The sequence below is a fragment of the Corylus avellana genome, chromosome 8 (assembly GCF_965113065.1).
Source record: "Corylus avellana chromosome 8, dhCorAvel1.hap1.2, whole genome shotgun sequence".
Classification (NCBI taxonomy): Eukaryota; Viridiplantae; Streptophyta; class Magnoliopsida; order Fagales; family Betulaceae; genus Corylus; species Corylus avellana.
In genome coordinates, this window is record NC_142497.1 from 21762206 (window position 1) to 21784974 (window position 22769).

Genomic DNA, 22769 nt, shown 5'->3' on the forward strand with positions numbered 1-22769 from the left:
GCTAATTTCAAGTGTTAAGAATCCTTTATATTGTGTTTTTTTTTTTTTTTTTTTCTCCCATTTTGAAAAAGTTATTTATTGCAATTATATCAAACTGGTCCATAGGATGTCAAAATTACAAAAACTGTTAATTTACCATCCAATAGTTTGACGAAAACTTTTAATTTACGTCATAACGAATAATTGATTAACTCATGCTGTAGTCGATCCCACATTGTAGAAATAAACGGCAAAAATTACAAGATTCAAGAAAAAATTTAGTTTTTTTTTTTTTTTTTTTTCTCACCAAAGCGACCTCTACAATTTATTTTGCAAAAAATCTCCAATAATTTTTTGGCCGGTGGCAAAGCCAAACTCATAAAACTAAAAATAATAAATAAATAAATAAAATTAAAAAAAAAAAAAAAAAAAAAAACCCCAAAGTTAAAGCGCAATTCGGTCAATAAAAGAAAAATGGCGCCAACTCTGGGATTTCAAACACAAAAGCACTCGCAAACCCCTGGGACTGTCATTCCCAGCGGACCCAGTCCTGTCCTTTCCCAATTCCTTTTATATCATTTCCAATCCCTCAATTCTCAACCCAATAGTTGAGCCTCTCTCTCTCTCTCTCTCTCTCTCTCTCAGAAACCTAATCATGGATCGCCAAGCCACAACTGCGACGCCAAGCTTGAAGCGGGAGCTGGAACAAGAATCTGAAGATCAAAACGGGGCTCGCAAGGTTCTCGTCGTCGAAGACAAAGACGGTACCGTTTTAAAGCACTCGCAAAAACAAATTGAAATAATTATGTGGCGTGCACATCAAAGAGTTGATAAATTACTTGGCTCGACAACATTTGACTCCTCAAATCTTTCATAATTCACTATTTTTTAAAATATATTAAATTGAAGAATTGTATGATTTCTTTGATTTAGGTGACTACCCTGATTTTTGCAATTTTATTGATTATTTCTTTTAGTAATATAAAGGTTTAGATGATCCCACAACATTTAGCAGAGAACTCAAGTCAAAGCCAAATAAAATATAGGACCCTTCTTCATCTTCAAAAACTCATGGAGTAAAAAGAAATGAAAAGAAAAGAGAGACCCATTTGAGAGACTGATAGAAAAATTTCAATTTCACTTTCACCTCCACTTCCACTATGGCTTGGTTCTCGGTTGAATGGAAGTGAAATTTCTTTTTTCTTTTTATAAACTGTTTAGGAAAAAAAAAATTGTATTTAGAATTATGTTTAATAAGTCTTTCTCATTTTTCATTGTATAGAACAAAAAATCTTGATTTTCAGGGATTATACAGGCTCCAACCCGTCTGTTAACTCACCGGATTTGTTTCCTCTTTCAGTTCAATCAAAGTCAACAACAACAATCCTCTCCTGTTCCATGGCTACTCAAACTTTTCAATCTTCAAAACCTCGTTGGCGTCATGACGTTTACTTGAGCTTTAGAGGTGAAGACACCCGCAAGAATTTCATCGATCACCTTTATTTCGCTTTGAAGCTAGTTGGGATTCGTACCTTCCGAGATGACGAGAAGCTTCCAATAGGGAAGACCATCTCTACTGGACTACTCAATGCAATTCATGAATCAAGGATTTCCGTTGTCGTTTTTTCCAAAGGCTATGCTTCTTCTAGCTGGTGCCTTGAAGAGCTTAAGGAAATTGTGCACTGTAGTAATACCATGGGCCATATTATTCTTCCTGTATTTTATAACATGGACCCCTCAGACGTCCGAAACCAAACTAAGACTTTCGCGGAAGCATTTGCTAGCCATGAAGAGCAGTTTCAGACCGATATAGAAAGGGTGCAGAGGTGGAAAGCAGCCCTTACTCAAGCTGGGAATATTGCCGGTTGGCATCTCCAGAATGATGCAAATGGGTAATATACTATGGTTTATTTCAATTTCATCCAAGAACATAAAAGAGATTCATTAAGCAGTGCTGGTGCACTTGCCTTAGCATTCAATTTTCCCATATAATTCTAGATTGTTTTGTTGATCTAAAGTTCTTGAACAAGAGATTTTTCTAACAGATATGAAGCATATAATTAAACGAGGAAAAAATTTGAGGTTTTTAACCTATCCATTCCATCCATTCTATTCCATTTGTTCTTAATTCATCATTTTCTTTTGGTTAGATGGGTAAGATCTGCATATTGTTCTAACAATACACAGAGACAGGCTTCTCATGTATGATGTAGCTTCACTTGTTAACTCTACATGCTACAAATTCATAGGAATTAATAATGAGTTCTGCATGTAACTTCTTGACGGTCTTCACATAGATGGGGAGTAAATGATGCAAGTCAAAGCCGAATTTTTGGGCATAGATAAATTAAATATTTGATTTTACAATAAAGATGAAGTGTGTATACAATATATTCATATATAGAAATGTTAGTTTTTGAGTTGAATTGTGCTGGTTTTCTGTTCCCTGTCCATGCTACTGGTATGTAAAAATCATGCCATTTAGAGAGAGATCTTGGTTCTAGAATTATCAAGTCTAGTATGGCCTTTTAGATAAAATGTCATACACTTGATGTGAATGATATTGTAACCATACTTTCCGTGTTACAGTCAATGGCTTTCCCCATGAACAGGAAAAAAAGAAAGAAAGGAAAATGAAAAGAAAAAAATTGTTTTCTGGCATGTCATTCGGGATGAACAAGAAACTATATAGAAATATTTTGAAATGATAGCCTCAATAAATTTGATGCAACTTAATAGTCATAATGAATGAGATAATAACATGCATCCTTTTGGTAACGAAGATTCATAATTTCCTCTTTTCTTTTATTTATTGATCCTTGTGCTTGTTTTATTGAACAAGTTTCTGTTTGAATCATAATGATCAGGTCCGAGTCAAGCCTCATCGAGAAAATTGTTGAAGAAATTTTGCGTCAGGTACCCTATTCACTTGAATGTTGCCATGCACCCAATTAGAAAATATATATTCTCGTGTTGAAGAGGTGAAACCTTTATTAAATCTTGGAACAAGTGAGGTTTGGATTGTGGGAATTTATGGAATGGGTGGAATAGGTAAAACAACTGTAGAAAAGCTGTCTATAACTGTCTATAACCAAGTATGAGATTGATTTGAAGGAATCAATTGTCTTTTAAACATTAGAGAAATTTCAGAACAGCCAATTGGTTTGCTTCATTTACAAAAATAACTTCTTTATGATATCTTGAAAATGAAGAATTAGAAGATTGACAGTGTCGATAAGAGACAACATTCATGTATAAAAAAATGTCCACATACACATACACAATAGACATGTTATGAAGATTTGCATGAGAGTTGTCTTTTTTCCAAGTATGCATCTCAATTCGAATAACATGATTGACATGACTCATAACTCTATGATCTTCAATCTGGGACTCTCCGCATCAAGTTAGCAACTGATTCTAAGAATTTATAAATCATTTTAGTGTTTTTGCACCTTTTTAATTACAGAAAAATATAAAATCAGTTCCTGTGCTTACACCGTTGCAATAAGTTTCTTGTGGCATATAATAATTTGTTGATAACTTATTGTGGTATGCAATAAAAACAAATAGGTTCCTACTCTTAACTTTCATTTAAAACTTTGATGGAATCTATTAGTGTGACACGTCATATCCAATTGTATAACGGCATATACGTGTCTAGTTGAATTATTGACTACCCAAAAAAAAAAAAAAAAGTAGGAATTGCCACATCATTTATCTAAGCCAAGTTTGTAACATGTCATCCCATGCATCTGCCATGCCAGCAAGGTAAAGTAAAAGAGTAAAAACCTAAGTAAGCTTCATTCTTCACCACGCCGTTCGTGTTCATCCATTCAAATATTTATCAGCGCGCCATGTCTGTGGAAGGGGTGTTGCCGCCTTCAAATGAAAGTTTAGAAATCGTTGGTTTAGCTTCCGATCTGTCAATGTTCAGATCTGTTTTTCGAGCACACGAATGGTCACAACCTTCCTCTCTTTGTATATATTAAGCACACAACTTTTTGTCTAATATCTAATGCATAGCTTTCTTCTACGTTTAATATTTCCTAGTATTTTATTTACTCTTAGATTTTTAAACAACTAGGGGCCATGCAGAGTTAATTAAGTTGCTGGATTTATTTCATGTTGAAAATAATAACATTTGTATAGTACTTAATTCGTATCTTTGTTTGTAGTTTAATATTCTTTAGGATTTTTTTTTTCTTTTACTTTTTTTTTTTTTTTCTGTAATAAGGGTCCATGCACGGTACCATTGATCATATATATGGACATACTGCTCTGATGCTCAACTAATATGTGTTATTTGGCAAATTGTTATTGTTATTGTTATTGTCAACTAAATATGTGTTTTGTTTTGCGGCAAAATCTATGTTGATTTTAGATGTCATCTAGGAAGCCGCCGAAATGCTACTGTGGTCTGAGAACACATCTAATGACTGCATGGACCGAAGATAATCCGGGAAGGCGTTTCTTCGGATGCGCTCGATATGGCAAACAATCATCTTGCAATTTTTTTGATTGGTATGATCTACCTATTTGTAAACGCGGCGCTGAGCTTATACTTGAAATGAGGGAAGAGATTGAGATGTTGGAAGGGCAACATTATTAGCAAGCGGCAAAATAGAGGCGCTCACGTACGTGTCCATTTAATTGTGTCATGAAGCTTATAATTGTATGTGTTCTTTTAGGAACAATGAGAAATTGGTCAGGATTTTTATGTAGTAACTTTTGTATTTGAGCTTAGATGCTTCCTGTTTTATGTATCGAGTAATAATGCATTATCCTTGTTGGTTGTATACAAAAGTAATTAATTATGGAAGTTTTGCCATCATAATTACCTTAATTTGTGATCAATCGTTTTTATCAATTATGAGTATCAAACTTAATATTCAACTCTAGTCAGAACTATGAAAGAATCTAATAATCTATATTGTTCCTGAAATCTAAAAATACAGGAGCCTTATTCAAAATCTCGAAGATAAAGATCGAGAGATACAGAACAACATTTTTCCTGAAATTCATCTGAAAAAAGTGCTGCTCTATGACACTTCTGTAATTTACACATTCACTCATTAAGAAACTCTTTTAACTCTTTTACTTTCACTGTGGGGAACAACGCATGTCAAAAGGACTTCCACATTCACTCATTAAGATTAAGAAAATTATAATGACATTTGCACGCTCGAGTAGGAAAAGAATTAAAATCCGGGTAAAGACAGTAGGAAAGTTCGTGAGAAAGAGAGACTAGTTGCGTAGAACCAAAGCCAAAATACAGAACTTACCAAAAAATAAGAAAAGAAGTTTCCTTACGCTCTTCGCAGTTCACACCATGAGGAGGCCTTAATTAGCAGCATGGCCCGCTTCTAACTTTGGATTTCCGCAACATCTTTTCAAATTATTCTTTAACCACAAAAATCAAAATAAATTAAAAATTATATATATATATATATATATATATATAGGAGAGAGAGAATGCTAAGTATTTTCTTGGTGTTTCTTTTGGTTCTAGGTAGATATTATTTTTTTTTAAAAAAAAAAATTGACTATTATTTCTCTGATCCAATTTTTAGAAAATAACATACACCTAAGACTAAGAAAACACCTAACATTTCTTAATAATTTGTCTATATTTTTTTTATATTTTCTTACAAATTCAATAGATCAACTATCAAATTTGTAGAGTCTATTATTAACTTATATAAGGTCCACCTAAGTGTACAAATTTAATAATTAATTTATAAGATGATATATAAAAATTATGTGCAAAATATTGACATTAATATTTCTCGCATGTCAACTTTCCACATATCCACGACACTGCGACGTGGGTGACATGATCGAGTGCATCTTTTTCTTCTTTTCAATGAAGTGTACAACACAAGCACACTCCTCATGTATTTGATTGGTTAGTCTGCTGGTGGCCACGTTATTTACAGATACTTCAATGGAAAGTGTTTCACAGGAAGGAAAGAGGGACGACCGCTTTCACTTCTGTTAGAAATTACTTGAGAATAAATATAGACGGCTTTACGTAAGAATGTCCCCCGTTTGAGCTGCCTTCCACGGCACTGCGGTGGCTCTTCAATTTTATTTATTTTTATTTTTAATTTGTAAGAAATGTTTTTGTCTTTTTAAAAACGGTTCAGAACATTTTTGTTTTTTTAGATAAAATGTCAATTTTGGACAAAAATTTCTTCTAAACTAAGTTAAAGGAAGTTTCTCAAACCTCGTTTATAAAAATGAAAGATGTCTATTTACATGTGAGAAACATATATATATATATTTTTTTTTAATTACAAAAGAACAATTTTGGAAGAACATTTTTGTATTTTTCAGATAAAAGATAATTGGACAATTTTTAGTAGTTTGAAAGATAATCGACAATAGTGTGTTAGATCAATGAATACATATAACTTTTCATTAAAAAAAAGGTCAAAAGAGAGAGGGAGCAATTATAGTTTGAGTGAAATACATATAATAAAATTTACGTTAATTTTGTTTTTAATTTTTTTTTAAAAAAAATACATTTTTCTAACATGCAAAAAAGTAATGTTAACTAAAATCCTCTTTGTGTCTTTATAAATGTAATATAACTTTTAAAAGGAAAATGTTACATTTACTTATCTGTTCTTCTCTCATCCTTTTACTTTTTAAAATTACTATTGAATATATTTATGAGATTCATATTCTGTGGAGCCATATGAATCTAATAGTAATTTAAAAAAGTGAAAAAATAGGAGAAGAATCAAGAGAAGATGTATAGCATATTTCCTTTTAAAATTTAATAATAATCTTATCAAATTGAGGCCAGGTAAAAAAAAAAAATTATTATTTTTTGACTACACTATAATAAAATAACACTAATTTTTTTTTTTTTTTTGATATAGAACTCACACAAATATTGAAGTTGGATAGCAAAGAAGATGATGTTTTGACAACTAATGTTAATTCCTATGACATTTCAAATTCATCTGGAGCACAATCTGTTAATATTTCTTAAAATAAGCATATTTGTAGTGTTTCATAATTCATATCTTTGATTACATGGGATGGATCATCGATCCTTCAAGACTTCAAGTGGACAACACCGAGCATAATGGCCCATGGAAGCCTAATTTGTAATGAATCTAATGATAATGTAGTTTTGAGTTTTGTTTATTTTTTCTTTATTATTTTGTTTTTGTTAGCTTTTTTTATTATTATCTTTTTCTTTTATTGCTATGATGGAAATGTCGTGGGAAATCTAATTTGATCCATATTCATATTCATTTCATATATACACCATTATATATATATATATATATATATATGAACAGTAAAACAGAGAAAGTCTAGACTGGTCATAGCAAATGAGTCTCCTTAAAGAGAAACTAAAATCATTGTTGCATTACATGGAATTATGGAAATGGATTTCTAATAAGTGTAGAGTTGAAAATTGCTAATTTTGTGAATTTTTTTATTAACAATTGCATTGGTATTCATGTATTGTTATTATTACATCTGAAAAAAGAAAAAAAAAAAAAAGAAAGTAGGGTTTAGGGTTTAGGGTTTTTAACGGGTCGGGTTACCTTTTAAGAACTCGGGCCGTGTCGGGTCGTGTCTACCCGATATGACCCGGTTATTTTAAAAGGGTTAAACAGGTCGTGTCGGGTTATCCGACTATTTTTCGTGTTATAATTGTGTCAGACCCGCTAACCCGTTTAGCTAAACGGATCATGTTTGTGTTAGATTAATCGTGTAACAGGTACCCGCGAGTCATAATCGAAGTGTATCAAGTACCTATTTTGCCAGCCCGCAGCTGAACGGACATTTTTTTATCCGACATGGAATGTTAGAGAAGGGCTTTAACTCTTTTCAGAAAGCAAAAGTGAAACTCACTTTAACTCTTTAACTTTCACCACGGTAGAAAACAAGCTGGTCAAAAGACTTTACTTTCACTCATTAATATTAAAAAAATTATAATAAAAAGGAGAAATATAAAATTAGTTTGCTTGGTTTTGCAATATCTTTTTAGAGTTTTAAAAGTGGTTGCAAATCTTCTGGTGCAAGTAAAAATACAAAGTCCTTTAGATGTGTTTTTTGTTAGCAAATGGGACGAAATTTGTTAATGTGTTATGTCAGTATTAATAATATTATGACAAACCCTTTAAAATAAAATATAAAAACTATAAAAACAAAAAATATAAATATAAAATAAGGCGAAGGCAAAAATAGAGAAAATGCACAATAAGATTTGGGCAAATGCTTTTGTGCATTCTCCAACCCATCTCCCCACCCACCATCTCCTCCTTCTTAATTTTTTTTTTTGAAAAAATCATGATGTTAAAAAGAGAAGATGGTGGGGAGACGAGTGGGGGAATGCATTGTAGCAAACCTCTAAGCTCCGTAAAAAATAATAAAAATAAGGATAATTTGGCCCTAGATTATTTGAAGGGTATGGTTGAACCACTTCCAAGGCTATGATGTGGTTTAGACACACCCTTACCAAAATGGGGTGGTCGAATGACTCGAATCATTCACTTATGTATTTATTTTATTTTTTGCTTTTTATGTTTTATATCTTTTTTATTTCTATTATTTCAAATGATGACAGACGTTGCCTACATCACAAAATACGGTAGTAAAAGTAGACTCTTTGAGTTTAGCAAAGAGGTGGGGATACAAGATATTATTCTTAAAGGAGACTTCCTGCAGGTTGTCAAAGCATTAAAGGAAATAGATCTGAATTGGAGTCCATATGGCCACATTGTGGAAGATGCAAGGAAGGTATTAATTGGGGATACAAGATATTATTCTTAAAGGAGACTTCCTGCAGGTTGTCAAAGCATTAGAGGAAATAGATCTGAATTGGAGTCCATATGGCCACATTGTGGAAGATGCAAGGAAGGTATTAATTATTCTCTCGAAGGAGCTGAATGGTGTATCATGTCAAGAGGAAAGCGAATAGAGCAACTCACGCACTTGCAAAGAATGCTTTCTTTGAAATATCGAGCAAGTTTGGCTTGAAGAGATACCTCCAAGTTTTTTGATATTGTTTCCATAGAGCAATATGCTCTTTCGAGTCTTTCTGCATAGAGCGTAGTCTCTGGATGGTTTACATAGAGCTTTATGCTCTTTTTTTTTTTTTTTTTAGAGCTTAGGCTCTAGATGTTTTATTCTATATGAATGGAATGACATAATTCGTTTAAAAAAAAAAAAAAAAAGGGTCGTAAAGTATTCACTATTCACAATAATTAGAGCGATTAATGTGAGAGAGTGATACCCAGTCACCTTTTCAAATACATCTGGGCCGTTGATTTGTTTTCACAGCAGATGCGCTTTTTACTAGTCTACAGCACAAAAGCGAGTCCATCGTGAATGAGAGGCCAGATGGTAAAGCAATAGCTGATCATTTCTCCCTCTCTCTCTTTTAGGTTACTATATATAGTCTCGCCCATCATATCCCAAAGCTTCTCACTTCTCCCCTAATATTATCCCCAAACCACGATTTCTCTCCAAACTATACCCAACATCCCTCTCTATCTTCCACTCTACCACCCATGGGTCAGCGCTTCAGTGTGATACAACAAAGCTTGAAGCGGAAGCGGGAGGGGGAGCGGGAGCGGGAGCAAGAATCCGAGGACCAAAAGAAGGCTCGCAAGGCTCCCGTCGTCGAAGATCTAAACAAAGACGGTACCGTTTTCTAGCATTAAAAAAACTCAAATCCTATATAACCCACTCATTCAATGGATTATATGGTTGAACTTTAGATCTTCTAACTTCAATTACAGTCCAAGTCTCTTTGTGCTTGCCTTGTTTCAATATTAATGTTTGAGAAATTATTGTTTCTGGTAGTAATTTCTTGTTGATTTTTTTTTTTTTTTTTTTTTTTTTTTTTTCAATAATGGTAGAAATTATTAGCAATTCAAATACCACTGAATCAACATCATCATCGTGTCCTCTTTGGTAGCGTAAAACTTTGCTTAGAGGATCTCAAAAGAATTGAAGAAAACAAATGAATCGGCATAAAAAGAATTTGGATTTCGAATTATGTTTGGTAAATTATTCTCATTTTCAATTTATTTAGTAAAAATATCCTCCTCCTAACTCGCTGAATACGTCTCCTTTTTCAGTCCAATCAAACTCAACCACCAGAAGCACCTCGTCTTCCATGGCCACATCAACCCTTCCATCATCTTCTGAATCTCGATGGGATCATGATGTCTTCCTGAGTTTTAGAGGTGAAGACACCCGCAAGAACTTCACCGATCACCTTTACTCCGCCTTGGTACGAGTCGGAATTCACACCTTCCAAGATGGCAACGAGCTTCCAAGAGGGGAGAACATGTCTACCGAACTTCTCAATGCGATTCGAGGATCAAGGATTTCTGTTGTTGTTTTCTCCAAAGGCTATGCTTCTTCCAGATGGTGCCTTGATGAGCTTGTGGAGATCGTTCACTGTAAGAATACCATAGGCCATACTCTTCTTCCCATATTTTATCATGTGGACCCTTCCGATGTTCGAAAACAGACTGGAACTTTTGCAGAAGCATTTGCTAAGCATGAAGAGCGGTTTCCTGCTTATATGGGGAGGGTGCGAAGGTGGAGAGCAGCTCTTACTGAAGCTGCGAATTGTTCTGGCTGGGATCTTGAGAGCGTTGCAAATGGGTACTATGCTACGATTTCTTGTGCTTCTTCATGCATTGTTTTGTTTGTTTTTGTTCATTTTTTTTGTTATAAATTTTAGAGAAATTTGATAAAAGTCAACATTAAGCTAAAATGTATTGACGGAAATTAGTGTTTGAGTTGAATCAATTGATGGTTTTCTATTCCATGCCCACTCTGTCAGTATATAAAGATCATTCCATTTAGAGAGAAACCTTTTTTTCCAGAGTTATCAAGTCTAGGATTGCTTTTAGATAAAATATTGTGAACCTAAGAGGAATGATGATATTGTAAAACAGTTAATGGCTTTATATACTAGAAGGAAAAAAAGAAGTTATTTCATGGCATGTCAGTAGGGGAATAAATTATATAGAGATATATTTAAATGATAATTTTCATGAAATTTGATAAAACCTAATTGTATGTCATGGCATATTATTCTTAAATGATTGAGATGATAACATCCTTATGGTGCCAATGACTCATAATTTTTTTTTCTTTACTTGTGCTTACTTTGTTGTTCTATTTTCCATTTGAATTGTAATAATCAGGTATGAATCAAGATTCATCAAAGAGATTGTTGAAGAAATTTTGTGTAAAGTGAACCCCGCTCGCTTCGATGTTGCCAAACACCCAATAGGAATGGAGTCTCGTGTTGATCATATTAAAGATTTATTAAGTCTTGAAACAAATGATGTTCGCATTGTGGGCATCTACGGAATGGGTGGAATAGGGAAAACAACCTTGGCAAATGCTGTTTATAATGAAATAAGTGTTGCATTTGAAGGAAGTAGTTTTCTTTTAAACCTTAAAGAAAGTTCAAAAGAGCCCAACGGTTTAGCTCATTTACAGGAACAACTTCTTAATGATATCTTGAAAACGAATATAAAGATTGACAATATTGCTGGAGGAATCATTTTGATTAAGGAAAGGCTTCATCGCAAAAGAGTTCTTGTTATTCTTGATGATGTAGATGACTTTGAAAAACTACACGCATTAGTCGAAAAGCAATGGTTTGCTCCAAGAAGTAGAATCATTGTAACAACTAGGGATGAACATTTGCTAAGCCAATTGAGAGTAGATGATAAATATCAGGTCAGAGAATTGAATCTATGGGAATCTCTTCGACTGTTTAGTTGGCATGCCTTTGAGATGGCCAATCCAAAAGGAGATTACTTGGAGCTTTCGATTGAAGTAGTGGATTATGCTGGAGGACTTCCATTAGCTCTTGTGGTTTTGGGTTCTTTTCTTAAAGGAAGAAGCATTGCTGAATGGAAAAGTGAATTGGAAAAATTACGAAGAACTCCTCATGACAAGATTCAAAAAATACTTAGAATAAGTTTTGATTCATTGGACTTTTATACAAAGGACATATTCCTTGATATTGCATGTTTCTTTGTCGGTATGGACAAAGGATATGCTACCAAAATACTCGATGGTTGTAATTTCTCTCCAGGAATTGGTATCCCTATTCTCATTCAGAGGTCACTTGTGACAATTGATTACCAAAATAAGTTGAAGATGCATAATCTTATTCGTGATATGGGAAGGGAAATTGTTTGCGAAGAATCACCCAAATATCCTGGAAAACGTAGTAGGTTGTGGTTTCATAAGGATGTCTTAAATGTACTACACAAACATACGGTAAGAGGCATATTCATATATATATATATAACACATGCACATAATATAGGTATGCTTGATAGATTTGCCTTTTTGCCAAGCATGCTTCATAGTTTGAATAATGTTTCGCCATAACTCATAAGTGATTTGACTTTAAATCCAAAACTTCTCTAAATAAGGTTAGGTACTTTACAACATTCAAATGGTATGCAATCGTGTTTTAAGCAATTCTAATCATGTTCAAATCACTTTAGTATTCTTTTTTAAATTATGGTGAGAATATATAGGCCCACTCTAGTTCAAAGTTATTCCAACTTTACTCAAGATGAGGATGTGCATTGCTAATTCAACCATCTATTTTGCCAGGGTTCAAAGAGAGTGGAGGGTCTCATCTTAAATCTCCCTGTACTTGAAGCTGTACGTTTGAATACTGAAGCATTTACAAAAATGAAGAATTTGAGATTACTCCAAATCAATGATGTACATCTTGTAGGATCCTATGAACATCTATGCGGAGATCTAAAATGGCTTTGTTGGCACAAGTGCCCTTTGAAATGTCTACCACATAATTTTCATTTAGAGAACCTTGTTATTCTTGACATGCAACATAGTAATGTCAAACAAGTTTGGAAGAACAAGAAAGTATATACCAAATCTTACGGTGCTTTTTATTTCTTTTTTTGTTCTCTATTAATATTAAACATATAACTAACAGGAACTTCTCTTTTCTTTATTATCTTTTTTTTTTTTTTTTTTTTTTTTTACAGATATTCAACAATTTGAAGGTCCTTAATCTCAGCAATTCCAAATGTCTCACTAAATCACCAAACTTCTCACAAGTCCCACAATTGGAGATACTGATACTTGAAGGTTGCACAAACTTGGTTCAGGTTCATGAGTCCATTGGATATTTGAAAAGACTTGATTTATTGAATTTAAAAAATTGTATGAACCTCAAGGTCCTTCCAAGAAGCATTTGTAACCTAAAATCTCTTAAAACTCTTGACTTGTCTGGTTGCTCAGTACTCGAAAAATTACCAAAGTATTTGGGGGATATGATGGATTTAACGAAGCTATCTATAGACCAAACTGCTATTAAGGAACTACCATCCTCCTTTGGTCTTTGCAAGAATCTCAAATCTCTATCATTATATGGATGTAGTAGTCTCACTAAATTACCAAACTTCTTACAAGCCCCACTTCTAGAGTGTCTGGTACTTGAAGGTTGTACAAGCTTGGTTGAGATTCACGAGTCCATTGGACATTTAAAAAGACTTATTTTGCTAGATTTACAAAGATGTGAGAACCTTAGGAATCTTCCAAACAACATTTCTGACTTAGAATCTCTTGAAACTCTTGACTTGTCTAAGTGCTTTAATCTTGAAAAGTTACCAGAGCAATTGGGAAATATGACGGCTTTAACGGAGCTATATGTGGATAACACTGCTATTAAGAAATTACCATCCTCCTTTAGCCTTTTGAAGAATCTTGAAACTTTATCATTACGTGGATGTGAATGCCTCATTGAATTACCAGAGTTCTTACAAACCTCACGTCTAGAGACGCTGATACTTGAAGATTGTACAAGCTTGGTTGAGGTTCACAAGTCTATTGGACTTCTAAAAAGACTTGTTCGCCTAAGTCTAGGAGGATGCAAGAAGCTTAAGAATCTTCCAAATAGTATTTCTAATTTAGAACTTCTTGAAACTCTTGTGTTGTCTGATTGCTTAAAACTTAACAAGTTACCAGAACAATTGGGGAATATGATGGCTTTAAAGGAGCTGCTTGCAGATAGAACTGCTATTGAGCAACTACCCTCTTCCTTTGGTCTTTTGAGGAATCTCGGAATTGTACGATTATCTGGATGTGGAGGACCACCCCAATCATGGATATCACTCAAAAGCTCCAACCGCATAAATTTGTTAGTTTCCATTTCTGGATTATGTTCTTTGACAAAACTAGATCTTAGTGACCGCAATTTGTCTGAAGATGAGTTTCCCATTGAACTTGGATATTTATCTTCTCTTAGAGAATTGGTTTTATCAAGAAACAATTTTCTTAACCTACCTAGTTGCATCAACTGCCTTCCTCGATTATCGGATTTGTTTTTGAATGAATGTGCTACTCTCCAATCAATCTCACTCCCTATAAATGTACAGCTTTTGGAAGCAAATGGCTGCACATCATTGGAAAAAATTGTAATTTTGACAAGTGAGAGTTCAGGATCTTTTTACCTTAATAATTGCCACAAATTGGTTGAGATTCAAGGTTTGAAGAGTTTGCCATCTGCATCAAATGTTCTCATGGGGAGGTGCAACAATCTAGCATATGATTTTACAAAGAGTGTTCTCCAGGTTCTCTCTCTTTCTCTCTGTCTCTGTTCTTCTTCTCTCTCTTATTTTATGACGTAAACACATTTTGTGAAACAGATGCTGTGCAAGACAGATAGCGGTTCCCTTTGCCTCCCCGGAAGTGAGATTCCAAATTGGTTTAGCCGTCAGACATTCGGTTCTTTAATATCCTTTTATGTACCTTCCTTTTTGGATGGTAAAATCAGCAAGGTGCTTGTTTGCGTTGTTTATGCAGCGAACAAGGAAGAACCCAGACTGTTAGATCTAGAGGGTTGGTTCGACTGGACATTCTGTAATAAAACTAAAAATCCCCCGGAGTCATACAAGATAGAGTCCAGAAACTGCTATTTTGATAGCTTTGAAGATCATATATTTGTAGCCATGATGCAATTTCATCATATTAATCTTGAGATGAAAAGTGGAGACGAAATAGAGCTGTCTGTTGATCTTGGGGACCAGAGTCAAGTGAAGAAGTGTGAAATACAAGTGAAGAAGTGTGGAATTCATCTACTAGTTGATGAGCCAAATGTTATAGATGAAGATGGAAGTGTGGTCTAATACAAGGAAGCACCCAGAGATTTACGTAGATGGGGTTGGTTTGACTGGAGATTCTGTAATAAAACTAGAAATTCCCAAATATACTTGTTTTGTTCCAGAGAATGCTTTTTTGATAGCTGTGAAGATCATATATTTGCAGAGGTGATGGGATTTCATCGAATTGAACTTGAGATGAAATAGAGCTGGAATTCGTGGATATGGAGTTTCAGTAAAGATGAAGTGTGAAATACAAGTGAAGAAGTGTGGAATTCATTCATGTACAAATGTTATAGATGAAGATGAAGGTGAGCTCCTACAAACCTGATTTTCATACTTCTACAGATGATGACTTCTCTACAGAAATACAAGTGAAGAAGTGTGGAATTCATTCATGTACAAATGTTATAGATGAAGATGAAGGTTAGCTCCTACATACCTGATTTTCATACTTCTACAGATGATGACATCTCTAAAAGTGAGGACGAATGATTGTAACGATCCATCAGCGCAGATCGAGAGCACAATCCCTCCAAATATGGGGGGTTTAGGATGACAATGGTAGCAGAAGGGAGTATATATCCTTTGGTGCTTTTTCTAAGATTCTAAGCAATAAAACGAAGGAAGAAAGGCAGATGGGCATCAAAGATTCAAAAAAGCTGGATGGAGGAGGAGGGAGTACTCTGTACGACTCTCAGGGCTGGTTTTACTTTTGCTTACAAAGTGCCATGAAAAGCCTTAAAATTGGTTGGTTGTATTGTCAAAGAAATAAATACTTTACATTTTTGTGTTTGTAGAGCTGATTTTTTAATTATGAAAAGATAAAAAAAATAAAAAATAAAAGAATGATCTATGGCCGCCTAGTTTTTTTACTTATTATTTTTTTCTCAATGATGATATGCATTTTTCTTAGTCCTTAGGGCTTGGCAATTCAGGTTGGTGTATCGGGTTTAGATTGACCCACTTGATCTGTTGACCCATTAAGAGCCAATTCTGACACGATATAACCATTTATTTGATAAATTAAAAAAAGAAAACCAAAATATAAACTAATAACCAGTTATTTTAACTTTTTATGTCACATTAATAACTTTTGATTACTATTCAAATAAAAAATTACTATAAAACAAAATTTTTCAATTTTTCATAAAAAAAAAAAAAGTTCAAAATATTTACGTACTTTATATCACAAACACTTAGAAGTCCTTTCCCAAACAAGCTTAGAGGTTTTCCATGAGCTTATATATATATATATATATATATATATATAATAGTTTGCTTGGAGAACCTGGTTCAACACCTTTTGAAATCTACAAGTTTAAAAAATTAAAAAAAATGATACACAATAGCCTAAGAGAAACAAAAAATGAAGATGAATTTAATTTCTTTCTTCTCTACGAAATTATAATTTAATGTACAAGGACTAAAGAGTAAAGACAAAGGAAGGAGAGAGCTGGTATGAGTCATGGGCCTCATGGCTCTCCCCCTCCTTCCGATAATTGCCCCTCACAAATAGTATAATTTATTGCCATGGATTCAGCTTCAGTGCTCTGTGTTTTAAACTACAACACATTTGCTGTAAATTTAATGAAGGGCACAAATTGTACCAAATTCCTTTTAACCCACACTTCGTCGTTTTTAACTCAAAGTTGGTCTAATTTGCTGAGAAACTAAAACCCAACATTAATAAAAAATTAAAAAATAAAATAAATTGAGAATAATTTAAGGGAGAATGTAGATTTTTTTCCTTTTTTCTTGGTTAACTTCGTCTCTTACGGATTAGGATCTCTTCACTGTAAGAAAAATAGAGGAAATCATTTATTTTGATCAGTTGTATTTAATTGTCTTACATGATATTATTTTAAAATTTTAAATAACGTAACAATATATTAAACATGTATAAAAATACTCAATCTTTTGTTAAATTGCAAGTGTTTTTCTGAATTATAAAACTCGTGGATGCTCAATGGTTAACTCAACCCTGTTTTTACTTTCGTTTTGTCTATGTTTTCTGGCTTCCTAATTTTTTTTCTCTTTTTCTTTACCCATAATCTCTCTCTCACTCTCTTTCTCTCTCGCTTTCCCTTCTTTCAACCCAGAATCTGTATTTTTTTCGTTACCCAGAAATCCTAATCAAAGTCTCGGCCATCAAAACCCAGAAACTGAGCGTTAAACCCAAACCACGATTTCTTTTCCAAACTAGCCCCCACCATCCCTCTCTATCTGCCACTCTACTAGCCATGGGCCAAATCAACAGTGTCATACGACGAAGCTCGAAGCGGAAGCGGGAGCCAGAATCCGAAGACCAAAACCAGGCTTCCAAGGTTCTCGTCGTCGAAGGCCCAAACAAAGACGGTAATTGCTTTCGCCGCACTCTCAGATCAAATAGAAAAGCTTAGATGTACGCATTTGTATTTGTGTGTTTTGGTTATTTTTTTTCTTTTTAATTTCTATGCGCGCGTGTGAGCGGATATAATGGCAATTTGATTTGAGTAATTTTATATGGGATAGTGGTGATGGCTTAATCGGTCATCACCCTAAGCTAGCCGTTGACTTTCCCAGTGAAAGATCCAGATGCTCCCACAAAATTTAGCAGACAACTCCAGTGAAAGCCTTATATACTGGACTCGTCTTCATCCTCAAATTCCCAGGGGGAGCGAGAGAGAGAGAGAGAAACAGAGAGACCCATTTGAGAGACTGATAGAAAACTTTCACTTTCAGTTCCAATTCCACTATGGCTTGGTTATCGGCCATAGTGAAAGTGAATGCTATTTTTTTTTTTTTTTAAAAAAAAAAAGCAAATTGGTAAAGAAACAGAATGTGTGATCCATAAAATGAATTTGTGATGCAGGATGAATTTTGGCAGAGTCTCAGCAGTTTCCACCAAAGGAAAAATGAGTAGCACTTGAAAAAGAGAAGTCTTATCTAACAAAGAGTATCTCACTCAAAAAATATATTTCTTCATTCATTCATTGATTCTCAAACTCTTACAAAAGAACAATTATAATTTGATTGAAATTTGGCCAAGCCCATTATGAATTACAAAATGAGAAATGCTACTCACCATTCTCAAGTGTTCGTCTGCTAGCATTCATTTTTTCATTAGATTTCCTTTTTTTTTTTCTTCTTTTTTTTTTCTTTTTTTTTTTGTGTAAAAAATCAACTGGATGTGAATATGCACATAGACAAGAACGCGGGAGAGTAGCATTTTTCTTACAAAATAACTTAAAGTATAAAATTATATACTAATAACCTAAATAAAACTGATAATATAAATAAATCTAAAAGACCCTGATTCTTTATTTTTCATCTTGCTATTTGTGTTTAGAATTATGTTTAACAATTTTTTTTTTTTTCTTCTCATTTTTCAATTTGAAGAAAGAAGAGGAAAATCTTGATTTCACACATTATACAGGCTCAGCCCCACCTATTTCTCACAAGATATGTCTCCTTTTGCAGTCCAATCAAGCTCAACCACAACAAGTACCTCATTTTCCAAACCTCATTGGAATTACAACGTCTTCCTGAGTTTCAAAGGTGAAGACACCCGCAAGAACTTCACCGATCACCTCTACTCTACCTTGGAGAGAGTTGGAATTCATACCTTTCGAGATGACGAGGAGCTTGGAAGAGGGAAGACCATCTGTACTGAACTACGAAATGCGATTCATGGATCGAGAATTTCCATTGTGGTTTTCTCCAAAGACTATGCTTCTTCCAGGTGGTGCCTTGATGAACTTGTAGAGATCGTGCATTGTAAGAATACCGTAGGCCACACTCTTCTTCCGATATTTTATCACGTTGACCCCTCGGATGTTCGAAATCAAACTGGAACTTTTGCAAAAGCCTTTGCTAGGCATGAAAAGTTGTTTCCTACTGATGTGGAAAGGATACAAAGGTGGAGGAAAGCTCTTACTGAAGCTGCGAATTGTTCTGGCTGGGATCTTGAAAGCGTTGCAAATGGGTATTATGCTATGGACTCCTCTACTTTTTCATGCTTTTTTTTTTTTTTTTTTGTCATTTTCTTTCCTATTTAAATTTTAGACAAAATTTGATAAAATGTGAAATTAAGCTAAATGGATTGAAGAAAATTAGTGTTTGAGTTGAATCACTTAATGACTTTATGTACCGTGCCTACTCTATCAGTATCTCAAGATTATGCCATCTAAAGAGACTTTTTTTCTAGAACTATCAAGTTTAGGATTGCTTTTTAAATAAAATATCGTACACTTGAGAGAAATGATAGTGTAAGCATACTTTGCGCGAAATAGTTAACGGCTTTTTCTAATAGAATATATATATATATATATATATATATATATATATATATATATATATATATATGACATGTCAATAGGAGAAGAAATTATCAAGAAATATATTAAATAATAATTATCAATAAATTTGATAAAAACCTAATTGGTTTTATGACGTATTATTCTCAAATGACTAGGATGATAAGATTTATTTGGTGCCCTGGTGAGTCATAATTTTCTTTCATTTGTATCTTTTCTTGTGCTTACTTTGTTCTTTTTTCCATTTGAATCATAATAATCAGGTATGAATCAAGATTCATCAAAGAGATTGTTCAAGAAGTTTTGTGTAAAGTGAACCCCGCTCACTTGGATGTTGCCAAACACCCAATAGGAATGGAGTCTCGTGTTCATCATATTAAAGATTTATTAAATCTTGGAACAAGTGATGTTCACATTGTAGGCATTTACGGAATGGGTGGAATGGGAAAAACAACCCTAGCAAAGGCTGTCTATAATGAAATATGTGGTGCATTTGAAGGAAGTAGTTTTCTTTCAAACCTTAAAGAAAGTTTAGAAAAGCCCAATGGCGTTGTTCATTTAAGGAACAACTTCTTAGTGATATCTTGAAAATGAATTTGAAGATTGGTAATGTTGATAGAGGAATCAATATAATTAAGGAAAGAATTCATGGAAAAAAGGTTCTTGTTATTCTTGATGATGTGGATGACTTTGAAAAATTACGCATGTTAGTTGAAAAGCAATGGTTTGGTCCAGGCAGTAGAATCATTATAACAACTAGAGATGAGCAGTTGCTTACTCAACTTGAAGTACATAAGAAATATAAGGTTGAGGAATTGAATAATTGGGACTCTCTTCAACTTTTCTCCTATCAAGCCTTTGGGATGGCCCTTCCAATAGATGATTACCAGGAGCTTTCGATTAGTGCAGTGAAGTATGCAAGAGGACTTCCATTAGCTCTTGTGGTTTTGGGTTCTTTTCTCAAAGGAAGAAGCATTGATGAATGGAAAAGTGAATTGGAAAAATTACAAAGAACTCCTCATGACAAGATTAAAAAAATACTTTGAATAAGTTTTGATTCACTAGACAGTTCTACCAAGGGGCATTTTTCTTGATATTGCATGTTTCTTTGTTTGTATGGACAAAGAATATGTTATCAAAATACTCGATGGGTGTAATTTCTCTCCAGGGATTGGTATTTCTATTTTCATTCAAAGGTCACTTGTGACAATTGATTACCAAAATGAGTTGAAGATGCATAATTTGATTCTAGATATGGGAAGGGATATTGTTTGTGAAGAAGCACCCCGATATCTAGAAAAACGCAATAGATTGTGGTTTCACAATAATGTCTTAAATGTACTAGACAAACGTATAGTAAGAGGCATATTCATTTACATACATAAACACTTGCACACACACACATGCATAATATACGTGTTGTGTATGTATGCATGAGAGAATTGCCTTTTTGCCTATCTTGCTTTATAGTTTGACCAACATAACTCAAGTGATTGACTTCAAATTCAAAACTTCTCTATATCAAGTCAGGTAGTTTACAACATTACAATGATATGCAATCACTGTCAAGGGTCTCATCTTAAATCTCTATGTACTTGAAGATGTAAATTTGAAAACTAAAGCAGTTACAAATGAAGAATTTAAGATTGCTCCAAATCAATTAGGTACATTCACAGGATCTTATGAACATTTCTCTAAAGAGCTAAATTGGCTTTGTTGGCATGAGTATCCCTCGAAATTTCTACCACAAAGGTTTCATCTTGAGAACCTTGTTATTCTTGACGTGCAGGATAATAATAATGTCAAATAAGTTTGGAAGAAGAAGAAAGTATAACAAATCTTGTAGTACTTTTTTTTTTTAAAAAAAAAAAAAAAATTTATATATATATTATTAATGTTCAATATATGATTAACAAGAACTTTTTTTTTCTTTATTTTGTTTCACAGATATTCAACAAGTTGAAGGTTCTTACTCTCAGCAATTCCAAATATTTAACAAAATCACTAAACTTCTCACAAGTCCCATAGCTAGAGATACTAATACTTCGGGGTTGCACAAGTTTTGCTCAGGTTCATGCGTCCATTGGGTATCTCAAAAGATTTGTTTTACTGAATTTACAAAGATGCGAGGACTTTACAAATCTTCCAAGCAACATTTCTAACTTACAATCTCTTAAAACTCGTCTTGTCTAAGTGCTTTAATTTTGAAAAGTTATAAGAACACTTGGGGAATATGATAGCTTTAACGAAGTTGTGTGTGGAGAACAGTGCTATTAAGCAACTACCATCCTCATCTAGCCTTTTGAAGAATCTTGAAACTTTATATTTACTTGGATGTGAATGTCTCATCGAATTACTGAAGTTCTTACAAACCTCACATCTAAAGGTGCTAATACTTGAAGGTTGTACAAATTTGGTTGAGGTTCACGAGTCTATTGGACTTCTAAAAAGACTTATTTACCTAAATTTAGGTGGATGCAAGAAGCTTAGGAACCTTCCAAGTAGCATTTCTAACTTAGAACTTCTTGAAACTCTTGAGTTGTCTGACTACCTAGAACTTGACAAGTTTCAGGAGCAATTGGAAAATATGAAGACTTTTAATTGCTTGCACTCAAGCAGAACTACTATTAAGCAACAACCATCCACCTTCGGTATTTTGAGAAATCCCGGAATTATGTCATCATCTGGATGTAGAAGACCATCCTCATCAATATCATGGATATCACCCAAAAGCTCCAACAACACAAGTTTGTTATGTTCCATTTATGAATTATGTTGTTGAACAAACTTGAGGCAGCTAGTTCTCGTGGGTGCAATTTGTGTGAACATGAGTTTCCCATTGAATTTGGATGTTTATCTTCACTCATAGTGTTTGATTTATCAAGAAACAATTTTTGTAACCTATCTAGTTGTATCAGCAACCTTCCTTGATTACAGGATTTGTCTTTGCACGAGTGCACTACTCTTCAATCAATCTCACTCCACACAAGTGTACTAGTTTTGAGGGCTAATGGCTCTGCACATCCTTGGAAATAATCTTAATTTTGACATGCTAGAGTTCGGGATCTTTCGAATTTAATAAGATGTTTACGTGGGAAGGTGCAGCAATTTAGCATATGATTTTAGGAAGTGTAGCTATTTTAAAAGATCATTTTTTTTTTTTTTCATTTTTGCTACAAATTATATCATTCGTACAAAAGATAAGTTATTGCATAAATATATCATTTTAAGTTTAAAATTAACAATTAAATAATATTTCACAACTTAGTATAAAATGCAAGAATAAATGCAAAACAAGTTATGATAAAAGCTAAATTTAATTAAAGAAAATATGCATATT

The 22769-nt window shown here is 33.7% G+C and overlaps 3 protein-coding genes and 1 pseudogene across 3 annotated transcripts; all 4 read left to right on the plus strand.

Annotated features, from left to right (window-relative positions):
- The first annotated feature begins 634 nt into the window (after window positions 1-634).
- Window positions 635-8929, plus strand: LOC148584276 (uncharacterized). Its single transcript, XM_088518833.1, is given in 6 exon segments — window positions 635-743; window positions 1262-1871; window positions 2847-2895; window positions 4364-4616; window positions 8576-8748; window positions 8798-8929. Coding segments are annotated over 6 exon segments (1326 nt in total).
- A 534-nt stretch (window positions 8930-9463) lies between these two features.
- LOC132163626 (uncharacterized) lies at window positions 9464-15950 on the plus strand. The gene is made up of 7 exons (XM_088518955.1): window positions 9464-9654; window positions 10095-10629; window positions 11178-12270; window positions 12616-12891; window positions 13017-14603; window positions 14679-14721; window positions 14836-15950. The coding sequence occupies exons 1-7, from the start codon at window positions 9522-9524 to the stop codon at window positions 15156-15158; spliced, it is 3990 nt and encodes a 1329-aa protein (XP_088375081.1). The 5' UTR covers window positions 9464-9521; the 3' UTR covers window positions 15159-15950.
- A 1241-nt stretch (window positions 15951-17191) lies between these two features.
- Window positions 17192-20986, plus strand: LOC132163139 (disease resistance protein RPV1). The gene is given in 4 exon segments (XM_088518956.1): window positions 17192-17489; window positions 18594-19098; window positions 19693-19979; window positions 19982-20986. Coding segments are annotated over 4 exon segments (1401 nt in total). The 5' UTR covers window positions 17192-17374; the 3' UTR covers window positions 20476-20986.
- Window positions 20684-22485, plus strand: LOC148584277 (TMV resistance protein N-like; annotated as a pseudogene).
- Window positions 22486-22769: the final 284 nt, after the last annotated feature.

Coding starts and splice junctions, on each gene's coding strand:
- LOC132163626 (XM_088518955.1), top strand. CDS start 9,522: ATGGGTCAGCGCTTCAGTGTGATACAACAAAGCTTGAAGCGGAAGCGG. Junction 9,655..10,094: donor CGAAGATCTAAACAAAGACG/GTACCGTTTTCT, acceptor CTCCTTTTTCAG/TCCAATCAAACTCAACCACC. Junction 10,630..11,177: donor CTTGAGAGCGTTGCAAATGG/GTACTATGCTAC, acceptor TGTAATAATCAG/GTATGAATCAAGATTCATCA.